This window comes from Gossypium arboreum, chromosome 11, assembly GCF_025698485.1.
Source record: "Gossypium arboreum isolate Shixiya-1 chromosome 11, ASM2569848v2, whole genome shotgun sequence".
In the NCBI taxonomy this organism is placed as follows: Eukaryota; Viridiplantae; Streptophyta; class Magnoliopsida; order Malvales; family Malvaceae; genus Gossypium; species Gossypium arboreum.
Window position 1 is genome coordinate 38,879,070 of NC_069080.1, and position 21,832 is coordinate 38,900,901.

At 37.5% G+C, this 21,832-nt stretch overlaps 1 protein-coding gene across 1 annotated transcript; it reads left to right on the forward strand.

The window, feature by feature from the left end:
- The first annotated feature begins 18,213 nt into the window (after positions 1-18,213).
- LOC108467753 (BTB/POZ domain-containing protein SR1IP1-like) lies at positions 18,214-21,408 on the forward strand. The gene is made up of 5 exons (XM_017768508.2): positions 18,214-18,868; positions 18,976-19,045; positions 19,143-19,727; positions 19,815-20,354; positions 20,687-21,408. The coding sequence occupies exons 1-5, from the start codon at positions 18,768-18,770 to the stop codon at positions 21,224-21,226; spliced, it is 1,836 nt and encodes a 611-aa protein (XP_017623997.1). The 5' UTR covers positions 18,214-18,767; the 3' UTR covers positions 21,227-21,408.
- The last annotated feature ends 424 nt before the right edge of the window (positions 21,409-21,832 follow it).

Here is a 21,832-nt window from a genome sequence, read left to right on the forward strand (position 1 = left end):
GATCACTTTTTCCTTTCCCTTATCCAACTGTGGTCCCCTAAGCTCTTGAGCTAATTCAAACAAATTTAACTTATTAAAGTCTCATTTTGCTAGCTTATGGCCGAATATGACAAGGAGTTTGATAGGTCATATGGCCACCTTTTAGCTCAAATACACAATGATCGAACGCATTTTTAATCACATCAAGCAATTTAATACAATTCATTCAAACATCAAAAAGGAAACCTCAAGGTACTTAGCCCATATATACTTTAGGCATTAGAGTCACATATATATATGGAATCCTGAATCAAACTCAACATTTTAGCTAATATTTCCCTTAGCGAATTTTCTAAGTCAAGCTAAAGCCATCAATAGGCTACCTATGGCCGAACATACACATCTATGCTAAGGCCGATTGCAACACTTAATTCATTCTACAAGTATGGTCACTTGTATTGACTAAACACCATTTGTTTCAAGTTCAAAACTTGGCTAATACACATATATACACTATTAAAGCATCCTCTCCCTTTACATTAATTCAACACATGCATTACCCATAATATACAAAATTATATTCGGCCTTAGCACACAACTTGCTAGCCGATTCTTCTCCATCTAGCAACTAATGCACATCTGAGCTCATTTGTTAGACTCTACTTCATCTAACAACAACCTTATTTCTCTTTTATTTCCTACCATGGCCGAATGCATCACAACACCATATCATTTCGATTTTGGTCATGGTTGAACAAGGAACTTAATGTCTCACTCAAGGATGCTAAAAAGATTCAAGAGTTATCAATCTACCATCACATGCATCATTACAAGCTTCACTTTTAGCATGCAAATAACATCAACACAAATCCACCTTAGCGAATATCATCTCCATGACATAGTAAAGATTTGAACCATGGGCTAGTTAGAACTCAAGCTAACAAAAAAAACATGCATGAATCTCATGGCACAACATCAAACTTACCTTCACCTAGCTACAAGCATGGCGAATCTCTTCAACATTTCCTCCTTCTTTCTTTTGAATTTTCGGTCAAGAAAACCAAAGAACACAACTTGTTTTCTCTCTTCCTTAGAACATTGGCCAAGAGCTATGAAGAAAGATGGACACTTTTTTTTCTTGTTTTCTCTCTTACACTCACGGCAATGGAGGGGGGGCAACCACACACTTTTTTTTTTTCCTTTTTCCATTTTTTTATTACTAATACTCATTATTTTATTGTTCCTAACATACATCACTACATAACATGTTTGTAACATGTTTCCACTCATAGCATGGCCGGCCATTAGCTCAAATATTGGGCAATTTGACATGCAAACCCACCATTTCTACAACATGCATTATTAGGCCACTTTACATTTGCCTAGCACATTTCTAAATTTTCTCACATAAGTCCTTTTGACTAAATTCGCATGCAATTTACTAAATCGAAGCCTAAAACTTTCACACATTCATAATCACATATTTTAGACCATAAATACATGTTCAAATAATTTGGTGACTCGGTTTAGCGGTCCCGAAACCGCTTCCCGACTAGGGTCACTTTAGGGCTGTCACAACTCTCCCCCACTTAAGAAATTTTCGTCCCCGAAAATCTTACCGGTAAATAGGTTTGGGTATCGCTCTTTCATAGAGTTCTCAGGTTCCCAAGTAGCTTCTTCCATTCCGTGTTTGAGCCATAACACTTTTACTAACGGAACCCTTTTGTTTCGCAACTCCTTCACTTCACGAGCTAGGATATGAATCGGTTCTTCTTCATAACTCATATCAGCTTGAATTTCGACCTCGGAGGGGTTTATTACGTATGAAGGATCGGATCTGTAACGTCGAAGCATCGAAACATGAAAAATGTTGTGGATCTTTTCGAGTTCGGGGTAAAAGCAACCTATATGCAATCGGGCCAACTCGTTCGGAGATCTCATACTACCGAATCTCGGACTCAATTTGCCCTTACGGCCAAATCGAGTATCTCTTTCCAAGCGACACCTTAAGAAACACTTTGTCTCCCACGATACTCAATATCTCTTCGTTTTAAATCGCGTCGACTTCCGACGATCGATCTCGCCTTCAGACTTTCACAAATTATTCTTACTTTCTGCTCAGCATCTTTAATCAAATCCACTCCGAAAATTTTACTTTCACCGAGCTTGGTCCAAAACAATGGCGTACGGAATTTTCGACCGTATAAAGCCTCGTAAGGTGCCATCTTAATACTTGACTGAAAACTATTATTGTAAGCGAATTCAATCAAAGGTAAATACCGTTCCCATGAACCACTAAACTCGAGGATGCAACATCTCAACATATCCTCAAGTATATGAATTATCTGCTCGGATTGACCATCGGTTTGTGGATGAAAAGCGGTGCTAAAATGCAGCTTGGTACCCAAAGCTTCTTACAATTTCTTCCCAAAATCGTGAGGTGAATCTCGGATCTCTATCCGACACGATAGAAATAGGTACCCCGTGTAATCTCACAATCTGAGAAACATATAATTCAGCTAATTTATCCATTGAAAAATCCGTACGTACGGGGATAAAGTGAGCCAACTTAGTCAATCTATAAACAACGACCCAAATCACATCTTTCTTACTTGCCGACACTGGCAGCCCAGATACAAAATCCATCGTGACTCGATCCCATTTCCATTCAGGTATCATGATCGGTTGGAGCAAACCCGTAGGCACTTGATGTTCCGCCTTCACTTGCTGACATATTAAACACTTCGAAACAAAATCGGAAATGTCTCGTTTCATACCATGCCACCAAAACTAACGTCTTAGGTCGTAGTACATTTTTGTACTCCCTAGGTGAATTGACATTCGGCTACAATGAGCTTCGTTCAGAATCATCGAAATGAGTTCTGAATTTCTTGGAACACACAGCCGATTTCTGTACCTCAAACAATCGTCATCATCAATTTGAAACTCCGATTCCATATTCGGAACACATTCAGCCCGTCTTGCAACCAACTCATCGTCGACTTTCTGAGCTTCACGAATTTGATGAATCAATGATGGTTTGGCCTTTAATTGACTACTAACACATTGTCGGGTAGAAATGAGACAAGTGTACATTCATTGCTCGTAAAGCAAACAGTGATTTTCGGCTTAAGGCGTCCGCAACCACATTAGCCTTTCCCGGGTGATAATCAATGACAAGCTCATAATCTTTTAACAACTCGAGCCAACGTCTTTGTCGCAGATTCAAGTCTCTTTGAGTCATCAAATATTTAAGACTTTTGTGATCCGAAAATACATGGCACTTCTCACCAAATAAGTAATGTCGCCATATTTTCAAGGCGAATACGATGGCAGCTAATTCGAGATCATGAGTCGAATAATTTTTCTCATGTGGTTTTAATTGTCTCGACGCATAGGCCACAACTCGACCTTCTTGCATCAATACGCAACCTAACCCAAGTAGGGAGGCGTCACTATAGATGACAAACTCTTTACGATTCGGGCCGCACTAAAATTGGAGCTTCGGTCAAATAAGTTTTCAGTTGATCAAAACTTTTCGACATTTTTCCGTCCATTCGAACTTAATATCTTTTGAAGTAGCTTCGTCATGGGTGTGGCTATCATCGAGAAACCTTTACAAACCGTCGGTAGTAAAGCAAGTCCCAAAAACTCGAACCTCGGTAATATTTCTGAGGCTTCCGGTTAAGTATGGCTGAAATTTTGCTCGGGTCAACTCAAATACCGATCGCGGATACCACGTGACCCAAGAAGCTAACCTCTCTTAACCGAACTCATACTTCTTGAACTTAGCATATAACTGCTTATCCCGTAAAATTTGCAACACTAACCTCAGGTGCTCAGCATGTTCGGTCTCGTCTCTTGAATAGACCAAGATGTCGTCAATGAACACAACTACGAACCGGTCCAAATACTGTCTGAAGATCCGATTCATCAAATCCATAAATACCACAGGGGCATTAGTGAGCCCAAACGGCATTATTAAGAACTCGTAGTGGCCGTATCTAGTTCTGAAAGCAGTTTTGGGTATATCCGAATCTCTAATTCGCAACTGGTAATACCCCGATCTCAAATCTATCTTTGAAAACACTGAGGCTCCCTTTAATTGATCAAACAAGTCATCAATACGCGGTAACGGATATTTATTCTTTATCGTCACTTTATTCAGCTGACGATAGTCAATGCACAACCTCATGGTTCCGTCCTTCTTTTTCACAAACAATACTGGTGCACCCCAAGGTGAGAAACTTGGTCGAGCGAAACCTCTATCCGTCAACTCTTGCAACTGAGCTTTCAATTCTTTTAACTCGGTTGGTGTCATACGATCCGGAGCTATCGAAATTGGCGTAGTCCCAAGTACAAGCTCAATACCAAACTCTACTTCCGACAGTGGTAAACCCGGTAATTCTTGGGAAAAACATTCGGTATTCACAAACCACCAAGCGCAGATTCGGGTTTCTTTTCCAATTCCTTGTCATCAAGTACATATGCAAGGTATGTTTCGCACCCCTTTCTTACATATTTCTGGGCCAACATTGCTGATATTACAGCTGGCGACCCCTTTAAGTCCGTAGACTCAACTCGGATTATCTCGTCATTTGCGCACCTCAAATCAATAGTCTTGTTTTTGCAATTCACAACCGCATCATGCACGGTCAACCAATCCAAACCAAGAATAACATCAAATTCATCAAACGGCAAAAGCATCAAGTCCGCCAAAAAAGGAACCTCGAATTAATAGGGGCATTTCTTACACACTTTGTCGACAAGCACGTAACGACCCAAGGATTTGACACCGAATTACGAACTCGATGAGACTCAATAGGTAAAGTCTTCTTTGGATGCTAAGGTTTCGCATATATAAGAATGAGTAGAACCGGGGTCAATCAAAGTAATCACATTAGTATCAAAGAGAGTGAAAGTAGGTAATAACATCCGGCGAGGAAGTATCCTCGCGCGTGCGTATGGCATAAGCCCTAGCAGAGCACGAGCCTCGATTCGGTGGTAGCATCTTTAGATCCTCTCGACCGCCGCTAGCATTGCCCGTATTCCTAGATGGTCTACCCCGAGCGGTGGTAGCACCGGTTTCCCACTCGATTTACATTCTGCTCGAGACAATCTCGGGCAATCTTTGATAAAGTGGTGGTGACCCGTACTTGTAACAGAGGCGGTCATGGAACCTACAACTCCACGAATGCCATTTACCACAATCTGGCATTCGCTTCATCTCGACGGTCATTTCCAACACTGGCGATCAAGTGACTCAGATGCTCACAGGGGTCGATCGCGATCTCGTCTAGAAAAGCCCGAGTGTCCCTAAACCGCCCAAACCATCTCTAAATTTCTTCGATGACTGTGGGAAGGGCTTCCCAAGACCTCTCACGAAACTCCCTTGCTCCCACCTCACTTTTCTTTTCTCCATCTTGAGCTCCTCGGCTTTGCAAGCTCGCTCAACAAGTACCACAAATTCTCGGATTTCCAAGATGCCAACATACGACTTTATATCATCATTTAGTCCATCCTCGAGCGTTTACACATTACGGCTTCGAGGAAATGCATTCTCGTGCATCTGGCTAAGCCTCACAAATTTTCGTTCATAGTCGGTGAATCGACATGGAACCTTGTTTAAGCTCAAGAAATTCCTTCCGTTTTTATCCATAAATCTCGGTCGATATACTTTTTCCAAACTCGGTTTGGAAAAACTCCCAAGTTACTTGCTCTCTAGGCTGTGAAGTCAACGTATTCCACCAATAGTAGGCGTAATCACGTAGCAAGGAGATAGTACACTTTAGGCACTCATCGGTGTGCAAGATAGCTCATCGAGTACCCGAATAGTGTTGTCCAACCAAAATTCAGCTTGCTCGGCATCATCGCTATCCGTAGCCTTAAATCCAGTAGCCCCGTGTTTTCGGATTCTATCAACTGGGGCTTATTTGACCTTATTTGGTCGATTCACGGAGGCATTGTAGGTCTTGAGGGTGGTATTTGTCGGGAATGAAGGTTGTGGAACAGTAGTATTAGTTCGAATGTATTGGTTGAACCAATCATTCATCACGCTATAGAAAGCTTGTCTAGCTTCATCATTTGGATTACTAGCATTAGGTTGAGAGTCCGCAGGCGCTGTCCCTTGTGCGGGAGTAGGCGCTACACTCTCAAGATCATCAGCTATCGCTCGGTCGGGATCGGGATCCATTACTATAAATAAACACATTTGCAAATGTCAGAAATCACCACACTATCAAATAATCACATAAAATGGCATGTATAGCTAGACCCAAACGCATTACAGTAATCCTAGAATCGACTAAACCGTAGCTCTGATACCAATAAAACTGTAACACCCGTGCATCGAGACCGTCACGGAGTCGGACACGAGGGGTTAACGGCTTAATCCACTTACTTGCAGTTCATTTTAAAATTTCAGACGGTAGGCTAAGCGTGTCTTGTCACCTTAAAATCATATCTTGAGTTCCACAACTCGAAAATCAGTTTCGTGATTTTTCCTGAAACTAGACTCATATATGCATCTACAAATTTTTTTCTAGAATTTTTTGTCTGGCCAATTAGTACAGTTTATTAGTTAAAGTCCCCCATGTTACAGGGATCGACTACACTGACCTTTGCGCATTTGACTTGGATATCTCCATGTACAGGGCTTCAATACTGATGCTGTTTGTTTCTATAGAAACTAGACTCAAAAGTGAATCTGTACGTATATGGCATGACTTCTAATTATCTCTGGTCAATTTATAATGAATTTCCAAAGTCGGAACAGGGACTCCAGAAGCCGTTCTGGCCCTGTCTCACAAAAACTTAAATATCTCTTAACATACTATTCATATGATTGTTTCGTTACTTTCCTATAAAAATAGACTCGTCAAGGTTCGTTTACATAATTTATTCCCTATTCATTTCCTTTCCTACTATTTTTCGTGATTTTTCTCATCCACGTCACTGCAGCTGTCAGCATCTGTCTTTAAGGTAGGCTTTACCTATTTCATAGTTTCCATGATTCAACTAGCCCTTTAACATAAATAGCACAAAATATGATCATGATTAACCATCCCCATGGCTAATCGTTTCCAAACATTTCCATACCTCTTAATGAACAACATACAATGATTATAATACCATGCCCAAAGTATACTTAAGCCATTTTCGCATGGCTATCCAAACTTACACAAAACCGAAAGGTACATGACCTACAACAAAAGGGTAGTCCTATACATGCCATTTCAAAGTTCAACCAAAATAGTATACCAAGAAGGAGCTTTGATAGTGTGGGCGACTTCGACTTCAAAATCCGAGTCCGATAGTGAAGAACCAAAATCTATAAAAGAAAATCAAAGAAAAGCAGAGTAAGCATTTATTGCTTAGTAAGTTTGAGCCATGAATTTAAACACAACCAAAGTATAGCATTCATGTAGCTAAACAGATAATTTCATATGCACAAATTCTCAATATCATACTTACTTCACATTACCAACCCTTATATTCATACACAAAGATCAACTTAGCTAAAGGTAGGTAGCTCATTTATCAACCGGCGAATACTTATTTGTAAGGGCTCAACTAATTCAAAGCACATCTGAAACATACCTCATTGTCGGGATTTCACAAGCGTATTAACTGAAATTTTACAGCAAGTTCATTCATTCCCGAATCACGTACCTTGAGTTTAACCGGATATAGCTACTCGTTCAAATGCCTTGGGACATAGCCGGTTATAGTAACTCGCACAAATGCCTTTGGGACTTAACCCGGATTTAGTAACTCGCACAAATGCCTTCGGGACTTAACCCGGATTTAGTAACTCGCACTAATGCCTTCGGATCTTAGTCCGGATTTAGTAACTTAACACAAAGCCTTCGAATCTTAGTCCAGATATAGTCACTTAGCACAAAGCCTTCGGGACTTAGCCCGGACATCATTCGAATAACCAAGCACAATTATCAATAAATCATGACACATTCGTATTTCATCTTCATTAGCAAAACTCAAACACAAGACACTTATCACACTTGCAATTTCGGCTCAATAGCCACACACAAAGAGCATGATCTAATCAAATCATAATCTAAGTTCCATTACTCAAAACTTACCTCGGATGTTGTCGAGCGGCTTCAACGGCTATTCGATCACTTTTCCTTTCCCTTATCCAACTGTGGTCCCCTAAGCTCTTGAGCTAATTCAAACAAATTTAACTTATTAAAGTCTCATTTTGCTAGCTTATGGCCGAATATGACAAGGAGTTTGATAGGTCATATGGCCACCTTTTAGCTCAAATACACAATGATCATCGCATTTTTAATCACATCAAGCAATTTAATACAATTCATTCGAACATCAAAAGGAAACCTCAAGGTACTTAGCCCATATATACTTTAGGCATTAGAGTCACATATATATATGGAATCCCGAATCAAACTCAACATTTTAGCTAATATTTCCCCTTAGCCGAATTTTCTAAGTCAAGCTAAAGCCATCAATAGGCTACCTATGGCCGAACATACACATCTATGCTAAGGCCGATTGCAACACTTAATACATTCTACAAGTATGGTCACTTGTATTGACTAAATACCATTTGTTTCAAGTTCAAAACTTGGCTAATACACATATATACACTATTAAAGCATCCTCTCCCTTTACATTAATTCAACACATGCATTACCCATAATATACAAAATTATATTCGGCCTTAGCACACAACTTGCTAGCCGATTCTTCTCTATCTAGCAACTAATGCACATACGAGCTCATTTGTTAGACTCTACTTCATCTAACAACAACCTTATTTCTCTTTTATTTCCTACCATGGCCGAATGCATCACAACACCATATCATTTCGATTTTGGTCATGGTTGAACAAGGAACTTAATGTCTCACTCAAGGATGCTAAAAAGATTCAAGAGTTATCAATCCACCATCACATGCATCATTACAAGCTTCACTTTTAGCATGCAAATAACATCAACACAAATCCACCTTAGCCGAATATCATCTCCATGACATAGTAAAGATTTGAACCATGGGCTAGTTAGAACTCAAGCTAACAAAAAAAAAACATGCATGAATCTCATGGCACAACATCAAACTTACCTTCACCTAGCTACAAGCATGGCCGAATCTCTTCAACATTTCCTCCCTTCTTTCTTTTGAATTTTCGGTCAAGAAAAACCAAAGAACACAACTTATTTTTCTCTCTTTCTTAGAACATTCGGCCAAGAGCTATGAAGAAAGATGGACACTTTTTTTTCTTGTTTTCTCTCTTACACTCACGGCAATGGAGGGGGGGCAACCACACACATTTTTTTTTTCCTTTTTCAATTTCTTTATTACCCATACTCATTATTTTTATTGTTCCTAACATACATCACTACATAACATGTTTGTGGCATGTTTCCACTCATAGCATGGCCGGCCATTAGCTCAAATATTGGGCAATTTGACATGCAAACCCACCATTTCTACAACATGCATTATTAGGCCACTTTACATTTGCCTAGCACATTTCTAAATTTTCTCACATAAGTCCTTTTGACTAAATTCGCATGCAATTTACTAAATCGAAGCCTAAAACTTTCACACATTCATAATCACATATTTTAGACCATAAATATCATGTTCAAATAATTTGGTGACTCGGTTTAGCGGTCCCGAAACCGCTTCCCGACTAGGGTCACTTTAGGGCTGTCACACCCAGACTGTATATAAGACCATTCGGGTCGGGTGTCAGCTCTGGTTCGGGCGAAGGCTCTAGCTCGGGTGCATGAAGTGTATGTGGAAGAGCATAGGCGGGTTGCCTAAGTCAACACATGTGTGGGGGGACTGCAATCGATTTTCCACCAAATAAATATGGTTTCCCTATATAGGAGTACCACTATGTACTTTAACGAGGGTTGCAGATCGAAAGAAAGATCCATCTGAGGTCTCTGCCCCATTCGGTTGTCCTACACTATAATATATTACTGATGCACTATTGCCCAATTATTTTCCTATTTTCCCCTCTTGTTAATCCCGTGGATCTTCCCCAATTGAATTGGCGGTACAAGGATATACTGTATGCAACTGAACTGCCAGAGTACTCAATCCCTATTATACCACTCCACTATCTAAAAATTGACAATGGGTACATTAATGCACCACAGGTGTAAGTGGATGTGGGTAGACGAGGGAAAACAATCACAATTTACAGAAAGGAGTAGGGTATCCAAGTGAACTGCACAATTAATAACATGGTTAAATTATAATACAATTCAAATAAGATATATAAAGTAACTACATGTCACCAATATTGGAATAACTTACCCCTTCCCCGGCATGTTGTTCAATCATCAGACGGTATATCAGAATCGTGTATGACCTCTCGATACCTAGATTAGTACTCTATCTACGAAAAAAATAACTTGTTAGAATAATATTATTAGAAAAAATGTCAAATAATTGCTATAACGGGTAAAATTTTGTCACCTATTCATGAGTGGAAATACATATGTTTGGTGACTAACTGATGCCAAGAATGGCATTCGATAAAGAGCGTAAGATTGCAGCAATATGAAACATCCGCCTATGTTCACGATAGAAAGATTTGTCATCCAATAAAGCTCGCGATACAACATAGTCAATACTTCGAAACCCCAACTATACGAATGGACATTATACAAATCAGTTAACAGGGGCAAGTACATCAAATAGACCTTGTTGTTGTTTGCATCCGGCATGAGTACACCCTCTATAATGTGCATAATGTACACTCGAGCAGCACACATCATCTTCCGCTCAGTTGCATTAATCGGTAAATACTCAAAATTGGCCTCCAACCATGAAAACTTCAAACACGTAAATTTTGACTCAGCATCATCGGTCGAGACTCCCAGTAGGTTATAACAAAGGGTGGTCGGCTCAGAGATCGTACTTATGCCCATTACCGCATTCCTGTCAATTGGGAGCCCAAGTTGTAGTGCAATATCCTCTAGAGTGATAATGTACTCTCCACACGGCAAATGAAAATTATAGGTCTTCGAGCGTCATCGCTTGACCAAAATGGATATTAAGTCGTATTAGATCAATGGCGTTGATTCGAATCCAGCTAACTCCAAGTATGGCATTAGTTGTTCATCTGAGGGATATCCTAAACCATTCACACGACCCTTCAATACACGGTACGTACCTTAACACTATTAAATTACAGAAATAGTTAATATAACCTAATTTAATTCCGTAAATGACGTGAAACTTTTTATAAAGAAACCTGTGAGTAACAAATAACAATTTTATTACCATCTCATTAACTGTGTTTGATATGTGATCATCTTCGTTAATCAAAGAACCCATTTGATTATCTGCAATTTTAAAACAAAGAGTTCAATTAGTTTGTTGCAAAAAACACATTTTGATATTTAATTTATATTTGGTCATTTTTATCTCACTAATAGAAAAAAATATTATCAAAATAAAGAAATGTGACACCCTAACTCGGAGTTGTGAATAGCATATTTTGATAATTAATTTCTAAGGTGGTCCATTTTAAATAATTATCAAAATACCTAAATTTAATACAATAAATATTACAATAAATACAGGACCAAAATTTCATTACAAAAATACTAAGCAGTTTTGTCCACATTACATTTTTGCTATACTATTGCGTTATATAATAAACTTATTTATATTAGTTCAGTAATTAACAAAATAAAAATATCTCGTAAATTCCAACTCAATAGTCTCATCTTTTACTTATATAAAAAACAAAAAAATTATATTAAAATAATAGAAACTATCGAACAAAATAAACCTAATTGAACTCTATGTTGTTATGTGCATCTAATAATAAACCAAAATAAGAAAAAAAAACATGACCATAAAGAAATATAATAGAAACATCTCATCAATTCCAACTCAATGATCCCATCTTTTACCTACATAAAAAACAAAAAAATTATGTTAAAACAACATAAACTATCTCAACATAATAAACCTAATGGGACTAATGTTGTTATCTGAATCTAATAAAAACATTAAAAAACATAAGAATTAACAATCAAACATAAACATACCTACACACTTTCTAAAATAAATCAAACAACCTTCCTTTCTTCACGAAATAATATCTTACAAAAAAATCAAAATCGAATTATAACAATTTTAAAATAAATAAATAAAACAATAGAAAAATAACATTTATAACCTATAAAAAACCACAAACTAAACAAATAATGTATAAATACTAAAAAATTACATCTTTTAATTTTTTAACCCTCTACAAAAATCCCTTAATTCTTTTTTTCCAAACGCTAAACAGATTCACACATTTTTTTTCAAAACCCCAAACTAACCCTAAGCTAAGAATTCAAATATTTTCCTTTCCTTCTCTTCTTCTATCTTCTCTACTATTCTTTTTTTCCCCTTCTCCTTCTCTTTTCTATTATGCTACTCTTCTCTCCTTCTCTTTTTTTTTCACGTTCGATCTCTTCTTCTTCTTCTCTATTTTGTTTTAGTAACAGCTCAATTTTCAGTGGTGACGGAATAGTGGTTTTGGGACCACGAAATCGTGTTGGCTCGTAAATATTATTTTTAGAATATTTATAGGGTCATTAGAGTTGTATTAAAATTTGGTTTAAAAATACTAACGTTTAGATAGTAATTAAAGAAAAAAAGATTAAATTGAAGAAGGTACAAAACTTGTTAAATAATACAATTAAATGATTAAATGGTTTAATAATTAATAGAGGAAGGACTTAAATGATAATTAAGCCATAGTCATTATAGTGGAACGGCTAAACATGAGAAAATGAGAAAAATTAATGTGAACTAATGGCAAATTTGTAAATAAAATGGAATTAAAACAAAATTTAGTAAAAGAAAAATGTTTTCATCTTCATTCTCACTTGTCATAGCCGAATTTGAAATCTCTCAAGCTAGGAGAATCAGCCAAGCAATTTCTTTGCATGTAAATTCAATTCTTAACGATTTCTTATAATTTTTTTTTTGTTTTTGAGATCGTTGCAACTAGATCTAGCTAGCCGATACCTTCATTTTTTATTCTGTTAAAAATTTTAAAAGTTGTCATTGATGAATATTAGATGTTTTTGATGAATACCATGTATTTGGAGCCTTTATAATGCTATTTGATGAATTTGTAAAGAGATTTTTGTTAAATCTCAATTTTAGGATTAAATTGTGAATATTAAGGTTTGATAGTGAATTTGATGTTTATTAGGGGCTATTTGAGGGCCTAGAATATTTATATGATTTATTGACTTGAGAAAGTTAACTAATTTGATTAATTTCAAGTTAAGGGACTAAATTGTAAAATTGTAAAAGTTTGGGGTAATTGTGTAATTTTAAAAAATAAAAGGCATTGATTGTAAAATGAATTTGAAATGAAATATATGCTAGTAATTAAGGAATTTTACATTATAGATCAAGAATCCGTAGATATTCGGGGAAAAGGAAAATTAGTGGAGTCCTTGAACTTCTGCAGTTTCTACAATTCAGTCCAGGTAAGTTCGTTATATGGTTACTATTATTCTTATTGCATATTCCATACTATTTCATTATTGGGTGAATTATGAATTTTATTGAGTTATGATTGTCGTAATAGAAATCCAGTGATTATTCAGGCTTTATGCCTAACAGGTTGTGTACCGTTGATTATTCGGGCTATGTGCCTAGCAGGCTATGGGTCGGTGTATTGAAGGTTGAATTAATTGGATAGTCTTTGGTTATTATTAAAGGAAATTTATATTGAACTTACTATGCCTGTTGATGCTTATTAGTTTGACTTATTCTTGTAGGACCTTTAGAATCGTTGCTTTGATTAGATCGACACGGAAGCTTGCGCACTATCATCAACATCTCGGTAGTCATTTTGGTTCTTATTAGTTGGTTTAAGTGGCATGTATTAGGAAATGGTCTATAGTACTTGAATATTTTGTATGGATGTAAATATTGGAAGTAACTTGTTATGGTTGTTTTTAGTAAAAATAGTTGACCTTGTGTGCTTAATTAGGTAAACATTTTGGAACATATATAAGAAAAAGTAGTATAAATATTTTGGTGTCAAATGATGATGATTGAATACTTCAAGTATGCTATGGGAATTAGCTTGGTTATAAGTAGTTATGATGCTTAATTTTGATAAGTGTTTGGTATGTTTGGATATATGGTGAATTGGTACTTTGTTGTGAATGACATTTATGAATGTTATTGCTAGTAGTTGATTGGCATGATTTGTACCATTTGGTATGTTTTGGTAAGTAAATTCAATGATAAGTATCGATGCAATTATGCTTAGAAGTTAGGAGATTATTTTGGCCAAATTGGGTATAAGGTTGTACATGTTTTCATGTTGTCATCTGAGGTGCCTAAGGGCATATTGGTTGTATGTTCTTATACCATGTTGGAATAGTTAGAATATGCATGATTTTGGTGCCTTAATATGGTTGTAGGTACATGTCAAGTTGGGTGAGAAAAGTGGCCTGAAAATAGCCTATTTTCGTCCACACAGGCATATGTCTCATCCGTGTGTGAGACACGGCCAGGTGACACGACCGTGTGTCCCCTGTAGCTTTCAAAAGGTTGCAAGTCAGGCTGTTACACGGCCTAGCACACGGCCTGGCACACGGGCCTGTGGGGTTATTTCGAAAGGTACACAGCTTGACACACGGGCATGTGGCTTGGCTGTGTGACCCAAGTCAGTGAATTACACGGGTAAGGACATGGACATGGACACGAACACGAACATGGGCTGGGACAAAGCCGTGTGTCCCTATTTTGAATGCCTACACAGCTTGGCCACATGGTCGTGTGACCCCTGCAGTGTGAATTCTTCCATTTTTTTCCATGAAGTTTTACATATTTCTGATTTAGTCCCGAATTGTTTCTAAAGTGTTTCTAAGGCTTCGAGGGCTCGAATTATGGATGTTATGCATGTGTTTGGTTGGAATTTGTAATGATTATGAAATGTTAAGAATAAATGATTTAAGTTACGTTTTTACGGTAATACTCCAAAACCTTATTCTGGCGGCGGATATGGGCTAGGGGTGTTACAGTTTTTTTTTTCACATTATGGGACGATTATAAGGTCCCCTAAAACTAATTTTCACGAGACCCTCGTCCAATCTCTCAGACGCAACAGAGCAGGGGCTCATCCCATCCCATCCCATCGTAGAAGACCGGTGCCGCCTGTCAGGTAGGCACAACCACTGCCGATGCCGCTTATCAGGTAGGCTTGACCAGCTTTCTCAGGTTGTGTGGTGTGTACGGGTTATACGAGTTAAAAATGGGTTATACGGGTTGTATTTTTGTTTTTGGTGCCGCTTACCAGCTACCCTCCTTCCCTTAAAAAAATTATTTTTTTTTTAATAATAGAAACCTTACACTGTAAAAAAAAAGGGTGGTGGTGCCGCCTATCCACCACCCTCTTCCAGCTTAGGCATACCATTGTTGTAAATAATTTGGGGGAAACCTATTTAGATATATTTTTTTTTATATTAAATAGGTAAAAAAGCCTATATATGCAGCTTGGTTTCTTTCATTTTTAGGATATTGAATTTGTTTACCTTCAAATTTTGCAGTCGTTAGGCATTTTGTTTGTTCTTTGAAATTTGATGTCTCTGCCATTTCTTGGTGTGGAGGAAGGGGGTTAGAGCGATATAACTTTCCTGGGATGAGATGGTGGTGGGGGAGAGGAAGAGTGGATTTTAAAATTAAGATCAAATTGAGAACATTTATAATTTGAAGGGTTAATTTTTAAAATTATGACTAAATTGATATAATATGTAAAAATTGAGAGCTAAATTTATTATTATTATTTAACTACCATATATAGCAACTTACCGTTTGTGATTTTAATAAGTGATCAAAATGATTGAATAATATAATATAGGTGTTTAAATTATAAATATTTTTATTTTAATGGCTAAAATAAAAATAATAATAATTAAGTGAGTAGCTATATAATTTACCCAAAAATTATGAAGGTTATATGCTGAATTCTATTGAAATGATCAAACTGATATCCTTTGTGATTTAATTTTTAGTATTTGTTAATATGTTTGTTATTTAAAATGTAATTAATTAATTAGATGATATTGGACTTTGTACATATCTTGTCTCCGCTCTACAACTTTGTTAAGTTATTGATCTGAATTACATTATTAATATTTGATTTCAATAATTCAATTATGATTTAGGAATGATAATGTTAATATGTATTAATTATATGTAGAGTGTTTAATTTCTGTTTATTGATCCTAATAATTAAACAAATTACACATATATATTTAATTCAAATCAATCCAAATTTTATTTTATATTGATATATCAACCCAGTCTCGTTCCGGCGGATATGATCTAAACTGAAAACACCCTCCTAACTTCACGTGACTTTCTGCACATAGCTGGTGGGATTTTTAGGGTCTTACAAACCAACCAACAACAAAGATATATAAGAAGCCCTGGTGGCATGAAACCCAATTCTAATCCGTGATTATTATGTGTTATCTACATTAGATGGGTCTATTACTTGCTCCGCATTGAATTTTAGAAAACAAGTTGGTCCGTAAGATTTAATTCTTTTCGCATTATTCATCTTCACCTGCATCCAAAACTACTGCTATTCTCTTTCGGATTGTACGATCTCTTTACATGTCACCCCCTTTTTTTGTCTTCCTCATCTTCGCCTATATTTGGATTTAGGATAATAAAATAGGGTATTATCTTAAATTATATATATATTTGGAGGACCCACATGTCAAATATAAATGTGTAACGTAGCCACTTAAAATAAAATAAAAATTCGGATAACATAGATTGTCACTGCATGTATGGTGAGTTTCCAATACAATGAAAACAACAATGTCTATCTTGATCGTGAGCTTTAAGCCTTGGTGATACATGCAGGCATTTAACGTAGATTAAGCTATAGGAAAGGTGGAGAATTAAAGCTGCCAGTGGAGCCTATGAAGCTATTTTTAAAGCACCCAGTTTAAGACTTGCCGGTGCAGTCTTAATTCCAAATTATTTTGCCCAAACCAACCTGTTAATTCAGTACCGTAACCCCTTCACATGGTTTGGGGGTTCACCATTGTTTTCTATGGCTGAAACTTGAAGGAATCAAAGTGAAAATGGAGACAAACGCTGGCTTGAGGTGACGGGTCCCAAATCAACATGTGCAGGGACGATGGGTGCTTCGCATAGACAAGCACTGCTACAAATTTAGAGGTTTCTGAAATCAATGGATACCAACTCAGCAGGAAAGGAATCCCAGTTCTCGACGGTATTCCAAGACCATTGCTTTGATTGTGGGCCTACTATAACTTATATCACATTATGTACAGTACCCTCTGCAGAATTACCCCCCCCCCCCCCATGATTTTAGTTTTACAACCCTTTAAACACTAATATAATAATGAAGTGACCTTTCCTTTGGACTTTTCCTTACTGTACCACAAAGAATCAAAAATGCCCATGAAGCACTTTGATGGGGTCTAATCTATAACCCTAGGAATTTTGCATGAATTATGGAGATCGATATGTTATAATAGTAGCCCTACAACGCCCAAATAGTTTATCTTCTGTTTCTTTGTTCTTTTTTCCCCCCTGGTTTTGTCAAAACTCGCCTGAAAATGGTTTACAGAGCAGTACCAATGGACATACCCGACAATTGCCTGCAGCTAAAAAACAATATCCCTTCCCTTTTAATATGAACTCATGACCCCATGGATGTGAAATCTTGCAATGGATTGGGGATCACAGAGATTAAATTTTCCTTGCAATCAACCATCAACGTTTAGGAAACGGGCCCCTAAATTGCGTAACAGAGAAAAAGATTGAGATTATTGATGGGTACAAACAAGAGCCAGTTGTTTTCGTTGATTTTAAGGACCTCATTTATTGCACAAGAGAAATGCTGTTGAACCCCAAACATCTTTTCTCTTTGGGTGGATAATTTTGGTATCCATTTACAACCTCAGAACAATTAATAAGCACCTAATCTGCAATCACAACCGACTTTTCATATGGTGAAACAACACAAGTTGTCACTCACATGTATACAGATGTGTTCCTCAAATTACCAAAGTGCTTAAGAGTGGAACCGGTGTCCTGTCCATAATGTTCATATTATTACACCGTAAAGGAACATGTGAAGGCAGAAAGTTCCAACATAAAATTTCATGATAACTACTTTTCGAGTGATAACATTAAAAACCCACGATTGGCCATAATTATGAATGCCATCTAACTTAGAAATCAAGACCAGGTTAACCAAAATCCCATGAATCCTGAAATTTATTAATGTCCAATGAAAATGGACAGGGAACTGAAGATGGGAACTTTAGCGGATGGGACTATTGCCCACGTGGAAACTTTCGACCTTTAGCCGCCAAACAACATGAAACCATCTAATCTTTCCACCAAAAACCCACACCACACAGTATATTTCTTCATCTATCTTCATCCTTTAATACCCAAAATACCACTTGCTTGAAATGTTGTACTCCTCACAGCTTTCCCCTCTAGGTTTCTTTGGAGGCCTAGTTTTGGTAATCCACCTACTCAAAGTTGGATAATACAGTTATTAAGGACATGATTTTGAGCTTATATTGCTTCTCATTCAAACATTTGAATAAATAAATGACAAAACAGTACAGCAAATTGCTTGTTCTGTTGGCTCCACCACAATCTTGTAAATGATAAACACCCTGTTTAACAGACTCTGGTTATCTATGATTTGATGGAGATGCAGGCATGATCTTAGTAAAACTCCTTCATTTTCTGCTATGGTGGATCTTGATCAGGAGGACACTGCACCCACCACTCTTAACATGTCTGCTAAAAAGAAGGAGCTTATGTCCACAGCCATGAAGAGAACCAGCGAGTGGTATCATTACTATATAAGCATGAAATTCATAAATTGCTTTTCAGATAGGAAAAAAAATGGTAAGAGAACTGATGTATATAATTTTATTTTTCTTTGTTTTTTGTCAGGATTTTCTCTCAGGAGATACCCAGTGATGTCACGGTTCAAGTTGCTGGAGTTTCCTTTTCTCTTCACAAGGTAGAATCCAAGTACTTTAATTCTCATACAAACAGCCATAGCATGTATATCATAATCATTTCTACCTTTTTGTTTGCATGTCCTGCTTCAATTGCAGTTTCCATTAGTCTCTAAGTGTGGATACATAAGGAAAGTGGTATCAGAATCCAATGATGCTGATGTTTCAGTCATAGTAATTCCTGATGCTCCGGGCGGAGCGGAATCCTTCGAACTTGCGGCTAAATTCTGTTACGGGATAAATTTTGAGATAAACACCGAGAATATTGCGGCGCTACGTTGCGTGGCCGAGTACCTTGAGATGACCGAGGACTATGCGGTCGGAAGCCTTGTGGAAAGAACTGAAGCCTTCTTGAATGAAGTGGCACTTCAGAGCCTAGCAGGAGCAATTTCTGTGTTACATGCTTCCGAGAACCTACTCCCCATTGCAGAGGAAGTTAAACTGGTTGGCCGGTGCATCGATACCATAGCATATTTAGCTTGCAAAGAGAGTGGGAATGATATTGCAATCTCTTCAACAATCTCTAACTCAAAAACGGTTGTTGATTGGTGGGCTGAGGATTTGGCTGTTCTTCGAATTGACATATTCCAACGGGTTCTGATTGCAATGATAGCGAGAGGGTTTAAACCATATGCTCTTGGTCCTGTGCTTATGCTCTATGCCCAGAAAGCTCTTAGAGGTTTGGTGAGACCGCCATGCCTACATAATTCACTTGTTTACCTGATATGCTTCAATATGTAAAGTTGAAGCTGAAGCTCTTTTTTTGTGCAGGAAATATTTGGAAAGGGGAGGAAGAAAATCGAGCCACGACAAGAACACGAAAAGAGGGTCGTCTTGGAAACCATAGTGAGCCTTCTGCCAAAGGAGAAAAATGCAATGTCTGTAAGCTTCCTAACCGTGCTGCTTCGAGCAGCAATATATCTGGAAACAACCATTGCTTGTCGACTCGATTTAGAAAAAAGGATGGCCTTGCAATTAGGACAGGCTGTTTTAGATGATCTCTTGATTCCTGCCTATTCTTTTACTGGGGATACATTGTTTGATGTGGACACAGTACAGCGGATCATGATGAATTACCTTGAATATGAAACTGATGGTTCTCATTTTGGCTACAAAGAAGAAGATGGCTATATTTCTCCCCCACTAAGTGACATGGAAATGGTGGGAAAGCTAATGGAGAGCTACCTAGCCGAAATAGCATCTGATCGTAATCTCCCCGTCTCGAAATTCATCGGTCTTGCCGAACTCATTCCCGAACAATCGAGGATAACAGAGGATGGAATGTACAGAGCCATAGATATCTACCTCAAGGTACAGTCTTTTATGTAATTACCCTCATCTTAACATTCTGCTGCAATTTTTTACTCAATTCAATAATTATATATATTCTAATCCTATATGAGTACAGAAAACAACACCATTAGTTCATTATGAATTAAGTTTGAACACACTGCAATGTAAAGGTGATTTTGAAGCAATCTCATATAAAGTGAATCTGCTTTGTAACAAGACTGTTGGAACTATCATATAGAACCCTTTTAGCTTTCATTGATTTGAGAGAATAGTATCTTAGTCTTATCCACCTTTTCATAATAATTGACACTTGACAGGCTCACCCCACTATAATAATTGACACTTGACAGGCTCACCCCACTATAACTGACTTGGAGAGGAAGAAAGTTTGCAGCCTAATGGATTGCCAGAAACTCTCCCGGGAGGCCTGCGCTCACGCTGCGCAAAATGACCGTCTTCCTGTCCAGACCGTGGTTCAAGTTCTTTACTACGAACAACAACGCCTTCGAGACGTCATGAACGGAAGCATGTCAAGTGGAACTTCCCCTTCCATATCTTCCAGAGTGAATTTATACCCCCCAACAGATATCCACCCAGTTTCGGATGAACTTTCGAGCTTGAAACGAGAGAACGAGGACTTGAAACTAGAGCTAGTAAAAATGAAAATGAGATTGAAAGAAATAGAAAGACCATCATCCGCTGTTCCGTCAGCAGCAAGCAGTCCTATGGGAATTATTGTGCCATCATCTGATAAGCCTCCTTTGCCAAGAAAATCATTCATGAATTCAGTTTCTAAGAAACTTGGACGCCTTTATCCTTTCGGAGTTCCGCCTTCCGGTGCCAAAGCTCGAACAAGACCGAGCAAAGATAGGAGGCACTCCATTTCTTGACACATTGTTTGGTTTGCCACTATCTGTACTTTTCCAAAGTGTTCCTATGTCTGGTGTTTTCCCTCTTTTTTTTTTCTTTTTTCTTTTGGGGTGCCATCTATCATATTCATGTTTGATAAATACATTATTAAAAGCATGGTGGTATGAATCTCAGCATTTGGCTGTTTTTAGTTTTACCAAAACAGGATAATATATCCCTTCAGAGTATATTTCAGGACAAATCCTAATGTTTTAATCATAAGGAAACAGCTAAAAGAGAAGACATGGGGAAATGTGAAATTGTAATTGTAAATCTGAGTTTAGGTTTAAAATTAAGAGTACATCGTATCTGACAAGTCTGTTGGATAAAAGATAAGAAAAGAAATACTTAATGCAGGGTGTGGGGTCTTTATTTGAATTATTGACATCTTTAGGATAAATGAACTTGGGGAAAGAAATTGTATAGCTTATGGGACAGGCTACCAAGTGGTACCACGTTTTGTCCGAGGCAAAACCATCAATGATGTTTAAAAGATGGGCTCCCTAAATATTCAAGTTTCATTGGTCTCAGACTTTTTAAACCAGCATTACACATGCTCTTCAAGGTAACTAAAATGGCTTCATTTG